Source organism: Branchiostoma belcheri, unplaced genomic scaffold (genome assembly GCF_001625305.1).
Source record: "Branchiostoma belcheri isolate BF01 breed outbred unplaced genomic scaffold, Haploidv18h27 scaffold14, whole genome shotgun sequence".
NCBI lineage: Eukaryota > Metazoa > Chordata > Leptocardii > Amphioxiformes > Branchiostomatidae > Branchiostoma > Branchiostoma belcheri.
Window position 1 is genome coordinate 1,575,794 of NW_017802824.1, and position 12,979 is coordinate 1,588,772.

The 12,979-nt window shown below is 38.5% G+C and overlaps 2 protein-coding genes across 2 annotated transcripts in view; one reads left to right on the forward strand and one right to left on the reverse strand.

Moving 5' to 3' along the window:
- Positions 1 to 68: 68 nt before the first annotated feature.
- Positions 69 to 3,172, reverse strand: LOC109464588 (calcineurin subunit B-like). Its single transcript, XM_019761594.1, has 6 exons — positions 3,087 to 3,172; positions 2,838 to 2,898; positions 2,639 to 2,710; positions 2,205 to 2,375; positions 1,238 to 1,422; positions 69 to 494 (listed from the first exon to the last, which is right to left on the reverse strand). Exons 1-6 carry the CDS (start codon positions 3,087 to 3,089, stop codon positions 438 to 440), a joined length of 549 nt encoding a protein of 182 aa, XP_019617153.1. The 5' UTR covers positions 3,090 to 3,172; the 3' UTR covers positions 69 to 437.
- Positions 3,173 to 4,612: 1,440 nt separating this feature from the next.
- The window catches only part of LOC109464719 (transient receptor potential cation channel subfamily A member 1 homolog), a 33,384-nt gene continuing 25,017 nt past the window's right edge, over positions 4,613 to 12,979 (forward strand). Inside the window, exon 1 of the mRNA XM_019761784.1 lies at positions 4,613 to 5,050. Within this exon, the coding sequence (XP_019617343.1) occupies positions 4,736 to 5,050 (315 nt within the window). The 5' untranslated portion in view covers positions 4,613 to 4,735. The remainder of the gene's footprint in view (positions 5,051 to 12,979) is intronic.

Sequence of the window (12,979 nt, forward strand, 5' to 3'; positions counted from 1 at the left end):
TATGTATGATTGTTTCCAAAAATATTTTTAACATTTGGTACATGTATTCAATGTAAATTTTTCTAAAGTAATACACTATACACATGATTCTTCCCCATACATGTATTTACCACAAGAAAACATCGCAGTTAACGTTTCATTACTCAAATAGTCTTCATAAGATATGTGTGAGTGTCACATCAGTGTATATAAGAATGTTCAATTGATGATCTATATATTGTGACGTTATTTTACAACTCTAGATATTCTCCGTTTTTGATAGTAGTATAACATTACTTGATCATTTTTGTCAATATCTTTAGTCAGAATTGTGTAGTTTGCTGCACACATGTACATAATTAAACTTTTAAAAAATTGTGACAATATGTCATTGAGTGTTATATAGGACAGATTCATCAAAACACTAGAAAAACACACAATAATATACAGCAGAAATGTCAGGAAAGCTGTAGCTGTACTGTGAGTCTGCTCTTGATTTCTGATACAGGAACAAGCTGGAAGGAAATTCAAGAAGTCAAATTAATAATTTAATCAACAACATTTCACCGCTGTTGTACACCAATGACTTATCCTGTCATATCGAAACAAACCAGTGCGCACTGTTATCTTTCTACAGCTTCATGACAACATACTCTCTCATTTTGGCCGCTGGTAGTAGTAGAAAAAGTATTTACAGTTTGTAGTTGAAGAGCTTACACATGCTCAACTTATGTATATACAAATGTATACTGATCATAGCAAGTTCTTAATTTGTGGCATCTTGATGCAAACAATGTTTCAGATAAATGTAAACCTGTGAAAGGGAGAATTATTTTTTTTAAAGAAGAGAACAAAATCAGTGACCATCAACTTTTTGTGGTCTAATAAACTGAAAATAACACGACGTTCTAGTTAAGCCTAGGAAAAAAATACAGTTTCCTGTTCCGGTCCTGAAAAATTAGGGTCTATAGGTAGGGATTATATTTTTTTCTTTCTTTTTTTTTACAATTTGGCGATCTGTAGTGATCTACCTTAAACAATACAGTTTATTAAACGAAGTAAAATTTGCATGAGGACACCTAACGTTATAGTTTTAATGTCAAATCACTCTGGTGTAAGATAATGGAGCTATATAGTAGAGAATTCTATCAGCTTGAAAAAGTTATGTCTCTTGCAGTTTTTTCTAGGGTCGGTCTGGAAACAGGAAACACAACATTTTTTTCCTAGGCATTACGAGAGTCCAAATATCACCACCTACCTGACAGAACTCGTCAAAGTTGATGTATCCGGGTGTGGCCAGGTCATCCCGGAACAGCACCTGTGCTGTCAGGTGAGAGATCTTCTGGTCGGACAGCGCGGGGCTGTACAGCAGCTTGTACAGGCTGAACAGCTCCTCAAACCCCAGCTGTTCCTGGCTGTCCACATCCAACATGTCAAACGCAACTGACGAAACACAGAGAGTCAGGTGTTAAAAGAAGTAAGGCATGCCCGTAGCCAGGATTTTGAATGGGGGGTTCTTCCCACTGCTTGAGGGGACCTCGAGCGCCGTAGGCACGAGGCGAGCGCCGAAGGCACAAGGTTCCTAGGGGGGCCGGAGGCATGCTCCCCCGGGAAATTTTGAAAAATGAACCTTCTAAAATGGCATTTCGTGCATTTTTGAGAGGATTTCCAAGAAAAAATCAGAGATAAATTTTCATTCAATGACAAAGGGAGCAGTTTTTCTACGATTCCAGTCCATCCTTTCAAGAAAAATCTTGGACCTTTACATAAAAAGTGGACCTTTACATAAAAAGTGGACCAAAAAGTGGACCTTTGAGCCTTGTGAGGGGGGTTCTTCCGAACCCCCCGAACCTCCCCTGGCTACGGGCATGTAAGGTACTGTTTAAGTTCGGTGATGATTGATGTTCTAGCCATCTTCCATTTGACAGAATTTTTCTGCTCGTGATGGAAAAAAATTTTGCCCAATTTGTAAAAAATTGGTGTGTTAAAATATGGAAAGAAACTTAGCTCTACCAGCAAAATTTGGCCCTCAAAATACAGGAAATAGCATTTTAGAGGGTCAAGATTTTCCCTTGGAGCATGCCTCCAGACCACCCTAGGATTGTCGCACCGAACATGTTAAACAGAAAAAAAAAATTCAGCCTGGCTAGCTAGAACACTGGTAATGATACAAAAAATTGTGCTCTCTGATTGGCTAGAACAAATGATTAGATCAGATGACTCACACTTCTGCTTCTTGTCCATTGGTTGATCAGGGTGCAGCATGGAGAACAGCAGGAGGAAGGGTTCAGGGCCGAGGTTACCGCCCTGCAGGTCACTGAACTTGGCAAACACGCACGGCATGATGGGATTCCCAACCACCTCAGGGATGTTCAGGAATTTGGTTATAGGAATTCCTGCAGATTGTGAAGAAATAAAAGATTAATATTCAGGTTCAGTCAGGAAACATTTTATACATGTAACGTTAGCACAATACTAACTAAAGTTTCAATGCTTTTAAGAATATAAGAAATAGATAACAAACAGCGATACGTTTTGTAGTACAAAATGTGAAAGTGTCCAGATAGAATGAACTTTCAAAAGGTAACGTTACATGTACTGTAATTTGGTATGACTACTTGTACAATCTATACCCAAAGACTGCTTTTTAATACCTTACCTTCTTCCCCATTGGGTGAATTGTCCAGTGCTCCATATCTCTTCAAAATTTTCGTGATTTCTTTGGCACTGACTGTAGAAAAATGAAGGGGTCAGAGCAGTTAGTATCTTGCAGAAATCTTAAGCATCATAAGTTCTGAACAATACCAAAAAGCATCTAAAATTCGGCTGATCAAACTGAAGCTGGAAGATTTGCTTACAGTTTGTAGCCTTTTCTAGTTCCTGAAGCTTTTCCTCGCTCAAGACTGATCCCTGGTTACCCTGTGTGTGAATAGAGAAGCACACAAATCATTAACACTTTCGTCACAGTCTACGGCCGGATAGATAGAATCGGCCTCCTTGGTAGCAAGTAGTTTCAAATCCTGTAGAATTCCAATTTAGGCCGCTCTATACTGTTAGATGAAATAAGTAAGCATTTGACATGAACACAAAACTACTGTCCTACTAACCATGACTTCATTTGGCTATCTCATAACAGTTTTTCGGTGTGCGAAACTTCGGAGAGCTGTGGATCTGGAGACACCTGTTGCTGTTGTATTCGACAGCGTCATAGCATCACTTCCGGGTCAACAAAATAATGACCCTACAGAAGCGCCTCTTGCGAGTTTGATAGAGATTGCAGTGTATGGTCCTTTATGCCATTACGATGATTGCCATGATAATGCTGGTATTTAGGTACTCTCCAAGCAGAGGTTTGGGTTTGGGGTTATTTTTAACGTGTTTTTAGGCTTTTTTTATCGGGGTTTCTCTTTTGCACTTAATTTTTTTCCCACCAAACCCAACCTCTGCAGGCAGTCGAAAGCTTCAATGGGCTATAAACCTAATCATTTCAACACATTTCAATCGTTCTGCAAGGAGGTGTGAACCAGACGCATGCATGAGGAGACAGGGAGGATGGTGATTTCTGTGCAATTATTTGGAGCCACATCTCATGTATCGTAATCTACGCTGACTCCAGCCAGTTACAGTTTATTTCATGCCCCTCACTACCATTTCACATTTGAAGTATCCGTTTGAACTCTTAGGTTTTAGCCATGGGACCAATCATTATTATTATAGAGTAGTCATTAAACGACATTTCGGGTAACGAGTATACATTATTGTTGTGATATTACCCTAGCCCAATTGTATTAATAAAGTTTAGGTTGATGAAATTCCGTCTGCGCTATCGAGTATCAATCACTTGACAGTCCTGAAATTTTTCGGTGAGATCAATTATTATTGTGAAGGAGTGGCACAGTTGGCATAACGTTTTGTTTTTCGTCACCCTCTGGCTACGTTTTATTGTAAAAAAAAACGTAATATTACATAATCATTATAGCATTTGGTTACATTGCTGTACGCCGTTTTAATTTCATTTAGAAGAGGCGAGCTTGCTGTCCGAATTTATAGTCATATTGCAAACGAATGACGTATTTTCCTTTTTAATTGCAATATAGTGTTGGAAACGCAACATTATGGAGACATTCTGTAAGGGAATCTTTTAATTTTTTTAATGTCTAAATATTTTCCCATCAAAAGTCCACAGGTTACCGAAGCATTGACAATGAGATCCTCTTTTAGGCCAATTTCTGTACACTTTATTTCATAAGCGAGACCATATCATCAATACATGAACATATTGTAACTCATATAGTAGTTATTTGTAGTAAGAAATATAATAAGATAGTTTAGTTTTGTAGTATTGTTGTATTACTGCCACACATTGTACCATGTACGATTGTCGAGCAATAAAGTTCATTCATTCATTCATTTATTGGATTAAACTTTAAACAATATTAAAAGAAGATGAAAATTATAGCCTCGAATTAAAAAACGTTTCGAAGGTATTAAAATAGCCTTTTTATTTTCAAAAATTCGTTCACTTTCAAGTGCCATCACAAAGAAAGGTGGGCGTGGCCAAGATGAAGTTGAACTACATTGTCCGTATGCAAATGAGGTATCATCGCTGCCTGGAGATGACCTGTAGTACACAAAAACACCTTTACAAGACGGGGACACGCCCTGGTGGCAAACAATATATGGGGTTCTGGCGAATGATTTACAGTCCTGTAAACACTCAGGGACACAGTATATCACCGTGGACCGTTTCAGGCTGATGAGCAGGCCGAGTACGGGAGGATCGGGCAACCGTGTGACACCAGGCGAGGTTAGTCCTGAGCTCCCCCCGGTAGAGATCGTGTACCCGTCCGCCGTCCCAGGGACCGCTTGGACCGCCAACATGTCCGGGTCCTACACGCTAACGGGAGACCTGGCCGGGATGGAGAACGGCGCCATGGAGCTGCAGGAGGCGCCCGGTAAGCCGGCCGTGGTCGACATCGACGATCCGAAGCCACCAGGGCCGGAGAGGGAGGCTGACGGAGGGCTAAGGCGGTGGGAAAGTGCGGAAGCGCTGAACGTCTCTCTACACCAGGTACGGCGCCCCCCTCCCCCCACATACATATTTTGCACTTAGCGTTGTTTCTTGTCATACAGGTCGTATTATGCCTTGTGGCACGTTAGCAAACACATGTCACTCACACCATGGATGTATAGTTTCCTTGCGGTAGTTAGACTGGATTCGCAAATTCCCGCGATTGCCAAATTAGTGGATTTTTTATTTGGACTGGTGCACCAAATAAGTGTGGGAAAACCTTAATTGTCTGGTGTTGTTTACATGTACATGGTATTGTGTTGTGCAGTCAGGCAGGGTCAGTGTTTGGGTTGTTTGTTGGAATAGTTAAAGTACATGTTTCTTACTTTACTTTAAATATCTGAGCATTAAACATTGCAAACAAAATCGTTATGGTTTCCTATTTATGATCCCTAATATTATGCATATTATGGTCTACAATCAAAACATTCTAATAGGCTTTTAATAGATCATGATAAACTTAATTTGTCAACCCACAGAAACTGTGATTTTTATCTATTCCATTAAAACACAATTTTAAAAAATTATTTTTCCTTTTAGTTTTAATTTTATTAAAAGACAAAGATAAATCTGATTAAATTTGATGTTGGCCACCTACCTACAAAGAAGAAAGAATAATAATTTTAGAATACTCTTCAAATCCTGAAGCTTCCATCTAGATTTTATGCCAGTTTCATCTTATATGTGCATCTTGTTCTTTTGTTGTTTTTTTTACCCTTCCCCAGCTCATTTGAACATGCCAGTTCCTCCCACCATACCTAAAGTTTCACCTGTTGTGTTGACATAAATTTAAAATTCCCACCTGTTTGGTTTTTGCCTCAGGCATTCATATCATAATACACAAAGTGGGAAGTATGATTTGACAAAATTATCACGGTACAGTCACATCCCTACAATCTACAATCTATTTTGCAGATTTCTTATTTAGAATACATGAATGTAAAGATGTACATGTAAATATTTTTTAAAGAAAGACATTTCTAGTTATTATACAACAAAAACACCATAAATTTTTTATGAAGACATAGATCCAGATTAGACGAATTCTAATATAAGTTTGAAGGGGCAGAAGCACAGCACAAAGTTCAAATTTTAGTACTATCAAAATCAGTAGAAATCAATTGCTACTGAACACAAATTCACAGTTGTACTTCAAATACTACCTGGAACAATAAAAAAGGTTATTACGGCCAGTGCTAAGAAATTTTTTTCCAGAAAGCTCCTTTTTTTCATTCTTTACAAATGAGAATTCCGAAAGGCTTTCTATAAAGAATTCTTTACACCTGAATAAGAATTCCGAAAGGTAGTATAGTGCAAGTTTGCCCCACCCTCTTCTCTTGTATGTTTTTTTTCTGAACCATCCTAGGCTACAGTATTGACAAGCTGATCCGTATTTGAAGACTGAATGCGAGTATGTTTGTTTTGTTACAACTGATCAATGACACAACAGAAAAATGTCCTTAGTAACTGGAGAAAAACACCCGACGCATTTGTTTTGTAAATCCAAAAGGCACGTCGGTAAATATAGAACCTGTCCCTTCAACAAACTAAAGGTGGATGCTTGTAGATGTTTTGCATGCACTGCAATGCATAAAAGGGGCATGACAAATAGAAGACATAAACACATTTAACGTTAAGTATCTAAACATGAGAAATTTACCAGAAAGATGTGCTGTGTCAATGTAAATACAAAACCTGTCCCTTCAACAAGTAAGGCGGATGCTTGTAGATGTTTTGCATGTACAGCAATGCATAAAAGGGGCATGGCAAATAGAAGACATAAACACATTTAACGTTAAGTATCTAAACATGAGAAATTTACCAGAAAGATGTGCTGTGTTATATAAAACCCGTCCCTTCAACAAACTAAGGTGGATTCTTGTAGATGTTTTGCATGTACAGCAATGCATAAAAGGGGCATGGCAAATACATGTAAAAGACATTCATAAACACATTTAAGTATCTAAACATGAGAAATTTACTGGAAAGATGTGTTAATCTGCATAAACTAGAAATAATAATATTTGGATGAGGCTGGCAGCTTTACAATCATAAGTGTCACATTTGATGAATAACGTACATCAAGTCAGTATTTGCTGTCACAGGTGATTTCTTCAAATTCGTGTCAATTACAAATACTGTACATACCACAACATACAAGTCTCATCCAAAAAAAAAATACTGAGTAGTGTAAGGCCATACCAATTTAATTTGTTGTTTCACAGATTTGCCCTGTCCCTTTTTTTTATTTGCATAAATAGCAAAATACTCAATGAAAAATTGAAAGACATATTTTGGCCCCAACGGTTGAAGAAAGTCCTTTCCTTCCTAGTTGTTAAAGTTTTTTAAAGTAATAATGCAATTTTGTTTGAATTTGATTAAAAGTTCAAAATCTGCTATTTTAATTATAAACCAGCCTGGTACGTTCACTTCATGGCTCATATTGTAACATTTCCGACTATCATGGGGTGCCTTGGCCTGTTTTTTTATTTTATTTCGCCCTGTCGCTTCATATTTTTTCTGAAAAAAATCCGAGAAACAACAAATTAAATTGGAATGGCCTAAGTTTATTTTGTATGAAGATGCACAAGAATGCTTTTTTTCATCTCTGGTGCAATTTATCATGTTGAAGGTAGCCAGTATCTAATTATCTTGAGTGCTCTGTAGATTTCTGTCAATGCCCTGAGTACTAAGCCTGTTTCGCTTCTTATTCAAAGACACCAATCACTAATATTAGTACAATTTGCATTGATCAAGAGCCTTAATATAACACCTACAAAATATGTTTAACTTCCGTGCTTTATAATACTGTATATCTAGTATGTAATCTATTGCTTAGAATTGCAAATAACGTTACATCATGTAGATTGTGTTAGGTCCGATCAACTATCATGAATAATTTATTGCAATTAGAATCAAGAATCGTGATCTTTCTTTCAACTGCACCCAGTTGGAAGAGTCAGTGTACAGTTGTGGAGAATTAAATAGAAGGCCACATCCTTGGGTAGAATCCAAGAAAATTGGTGTTACTGAGTCAGCAAATTTTGTATGTTATAAGAGTAATAATAGGTAGCAGTTACCTTAAAGTTAAACATTAACATTTTCTTCAGTAACATTTAGTTTTATAAGTTGTGTTTTTTCATAATTTTTCACCAATTTTATATTATCCAGTGTCTTGTAATTACCAGAATTTTCTTATCCCCAAATTATTACAGAATTTTCTTATCCCCAAATTATTACATCTTAACAATGGAGATCTTTGGCATTCTAATTTCTTGAAAGAATATATTCAACAGAGATTGCTACAAAGGCATCTAAAAAAAGCAGTGCTTCAGTTTCAAACCTTAAGTCAAATTTAAGAAATCCCTAAGTCTACTGAAGAATTCAATCTGAGGAATGACTTATAAGATTGCTAGTTAAAAACAGTAAACTTGTAGTTGTACACCAGGTGTTACGAGCAAAAGTCACAACCTGTGAGATTCTTGAAATAAAATAATATCTTAAGGTACTAGTAGGAAACACTTTGAACTGAATACAGAATGTAAGCATGGCATTTATGGTATAATGAATACATAGGCCACACCAATTTAATTTCTTGGTTAACGGATTTTTTTAGAAAAATAATGGAGCCGGCGGGCGAAAAAAAAATAAAAACAGGTCTAGGCATCCTATTATGGCACAAAATGGTACCATAGGAGCCATGCTGGTTCAAAATTTAAACAAGAGTTCCACGATCTCATACCTTCGCCAAATGATGTTAACCCTTGCGGTTGACAAATTATACAATGAATTTTAATCATTGATTTTGTAAATAAGAGCCTCATTTGCATGGATTATATCAGTTGATCATATTCTCCAATCATTGACAGCCTTATCTTAACAAAAAGGCTACTATAGCACTTCCTCATGAATTATGCAAATGAGGTCATGATTTGAATAAATTATGTTTATTGATGTCCACCTTCACTAACTTCCAAATGTGGCAAGTATGAAATTCCCAGCAGTTACAACTATGAAATTACAAACATTTGCCATTAATTATGCAAATTAGGTCCTCATTTACATAATCTATATCCTCAGGTGTTTTTCTTGTTCTGGTCTCGGACCGGAGTTTTTTTCACGATTTTGGATCCGGCGGACACCCTCAGACCGAAGGGCTATAACTCCGCCAAAAAAAGTACGCCGGGAAATCTCATTACATCAGTCAACGGAGGTTTCCAGCCGGCTTCCGATACAATTTTGGTTATTGTCCGTCGACTCTATAATTTGGGTAGAAACTGTAGTTAAACGTAAATTTTGGATACGAAAAATGTAGTTTTTTTGCAGTTTTTTCAACGGACCTGCTCGGAAAAAACGAATTTTCCCAGGCTAACGGCTTATATGCTGAAATAGCTTACTACTTTCTGTTTCTGAAAAACAGAAAAAAAATATAGGTTGTTGCGATAAGTTTTTCGCAAAATCCGGTGACGCGAACCCCTAGAAATTCCACATAGAACGCAGCTATTTGGGTCATCAGGCGACAAACCGCATCACCCTTGCTCGCGGACTAATACCAAAAACGCTTCGCTGGCCGTCCAACTTCACCGCGCCGAAAAACACTACAATCCCAAGGCTTTTTGATCAATTCAAAACCTAGTTGAAAATCTACAGCGATCGCCGAGCTATGGGGAGCCAAACCTAGCGTGACAACCTCGCAGATCCGGCGATTTACTGCGCACTATTTGGAACCCTGGTCAGAATTAAACTCCGACCCGGAACCTTAAGGAGATTATTTTTCATAAAAAATTATCATAATTCTTCAGAAACATCATATCTATCATATATCCAAATTTCACATGTCTGCGATGAGTACTTTTCCCGCGGCAGTGGTTTAAAGTCATGTGAAAAATGCAGTGTTCTAAGGCTATATTGCCAAGTCTCGGGTCCCAGGCAGCGTTACAATGGGACAAGTAGAAAAATACCGTTATTTCAAACATCGCTTTCCTCACAACAGTTATAACGGAAATAAAAGTCTGCCCTGGATCTTGGCTATGGATATATGTGTTCTTTTCGTGGTTTCGGTGCCGCATACTTGCAGAAAACGTTCTTAACAGTTGGTATCGATGACGTCACGCAGTGACGTCATCGGGTCCCCTGGGAAAACAGCATGGGGTCGCGTTTTAGGTTCGTCGCTTTAAAGTAAAAGGAAGAATTCGTCAGATTTCGACCTTGAATGATAGACCAGGGTTCGCACTTTCCGAATCAAACGCGTCCGACACCAAACTCTTCACTATTTCGCCGTGAATGGCCTATTAAGTAGCAAAGCGCTCCTTAAATGTGTGAAAGGCTGCATTATTACGAGGTGCAAAACACAATCTGGGTGATATTGCCGTGGCTAGGAGCAAGAAGTTGAAATAAACCCTGTAAAGATGTGAGGAGTACTTATTAGGCTATCACTTAACACCACCCAAAGGAAAGAAAGTCGCGAATTTAAGGAGCCCTGAACCGAACATCAGAAAACCCAGTTTTGCCTTAAAGAAGGCTTAAAACACTTCGATTTTGCTGTTAAATGTCAGTTTAAGTCACCATAAATAGAGAAACTTCGCCGAAATTATACGAAAGTCAAATTCAGAGGTCGACTCATATAAAATGACATAGAAAGTGAATTCATGCAACAACTGTTTACCTTCCAGAAACGATTAAAATTGCCCTGACGGGGATTTCGGGGGGGGGCGGGAAAGGGGGAGGGGGGCGCCTAGGGCCTGGGCATGAAATATACGGACTTTTTTACTCGAAAAAGCAAAATGATGCGGTTTTTTGTCAGAATCGGATAACTTTTGCCAAAAACTTTTAAATCCATACGAATGACGTCATCGATGACGTCATTTTTTGCGCATGCGCCGTGCTTTTAAGGTCTCGGACCGGAGTTTTTTTCACGATTTTGGATCCGGCGGACACCCTCAGACCGAAGGGCTATAACTCCGCCAAAAAAAGTACGCCGGGAAATCTCATTACATCAGTCAACGGAGGTTTCCAGCCGGCTTCCGATACAATTTTGGTTATTGTCCGTCGACTCTATAATTTGGGTAGAAACTGTAGTTAAACGTAAATTTTGGATACGAAAAATGTAGTTTTTTTGCAGTTTTTTCTAACGGACCTGCTCGGAAAAAACGAATTTTCCCAGGCTAACGGCTTATATGCTGAAATAGCTTACTACTTCCTGTTTCTGAAAAACAGAAAAAAAATATAGGTTGTTGCGATAAGTTTTTCGCAAAATCCGGTGACGCGAACCCCTAGAAATTCCACATAGAACGCAGCTATTTGGGTCATCAGGCGACAAACCGCATCACCCTTGCTCGCGGACTAATACCAAAAACGCTTCGCTGACCGTCCAACTTCACCGCGCCGAAAAACACTACAATCCCAAGGCTTTTTGATCAATTCAAAACCTAGTTGAAAATCTACAGCGATCGCCGAGCTATGGGGAGCCAAACCTAGCGTGACAACCTCGCAGATCCGGCGATTTACTGCGCACTATTTGGAACCCTGGTCAGAATTAAACTCCGACCCGGAACCTTCTCAAGTAGATGTCACAAGTGTTTCATAGTCCTATTATCAAACAAACCAGATTTATAGAATCCCCTCATTAATTATGCAAATTAGCTCCTAATTTGCATAATTGTCATCTGATTATGTCAAGCATCACTCCAACTATCTACATACCAAAAATCACTACAATCCGTCAACCGGTTCTTGAGTTATCCTCCTTTGAAAATTTTTCAACAAATGATCCTGCAGTTCCAGAACAAGCCACTAGGGGATCCAAACTCATGTCACTTCTTCCCTATCCCGAGAGCTATCTGCCATCCAAAATTCGTGACCCTAGCATGTCCAGATCACGAGATATCAAAACCCGAAGTTCTGCTGCAGTACCTAGGAAAGCCGCCAGGGGGCCCAAAATCTAATCATTTCTAGGTCTCATGAAGACCTACCCACCTACCAAGTTTCATTTCAATCCATTTACTGCTTCTCGAGTTATCTTGCTAAACCACACACACACACACACACACATACCCACAGACAAACGCTACTGAAAACATAACCTTCTTGGCGAAGGTAACAATGAATTTTGAACTTTTAATGATACCACTGCATTGAAAGATGGAATACATGTAACTGTAACATGCAACTAGGAAGAAAAGGACTGTTTTCAACTGTTCAGGGCAAAATGGCAAAATATGAGCATTTTGCAGTTGATTCTGATTTTGAAGTGGGAGAATCCATTAACCAAGAAATTAAATTGGTGTGGCCCTATGTATAATTGTCTTCTGAACATAGACTAAGCCCTGACCTTTCTCGTGGATTTTTGACATTTCCACCATGAATCTTGAGCTAAACTTGGTAGCTTACCCCACTAGTCATAAATTCCAGGGAAGATTTAGTTTCCAGGTTGCAGACTACAATGTAAGTCCTGACATTTGTGCTGGATACAAAATATTTCCATCATGCTAAGCTCGAGTTGCTAGCTTCTCTGTTACTGTCAAAGCTCACAAGTCAGGGCTCAAAATACCACCTGTATATGCAACTTAGTGCAGGAAAAATCAGAGTAATGTGGGTACTAGTAACATTACACGTATTTCTGATGTGTACCTGCTATAACATGCACCTGAAAGTAATGCACTTGGTATGTAACTTGTATTTTGGCTTCTTTTTGCTGTGTTGTTACCCGCGTGTGAACTCTTATGGTTACTCATTTGCATACAGCTTTCAATTTGATCCATATCTGTTGCCAACATCATGAACTGAGGTATGATTTGTCTGGGTAAAAAAGTATTTTGAACCCTGCACTTGAAGAAAGCATGTAAGAACTAGAAACTTTAAGATAATGTTTACCTTCACATAATATATATATATAATTGGTCTGCTCTGATAATTCTTACATACTGTATA

Coding starts and splice junctions, on each gene's coding strand:
- LOC109464588 (XM_019761594.1), bottom strand. Junction 2,711..2,837: donor ACTAGAAAAGGCTACAAACT/GTAAGCAAATCT, acceptor ATTTTTCTACAG/TCAGTGCCAAAGAAATCACG. Junction 1,423..2,204: donor AATGGACAAGAAGCAGAAGT/GTGAGTCATCTG, acceptor GTGTTTCGTCAG/TTGCGTTTGACATGTTGGAT.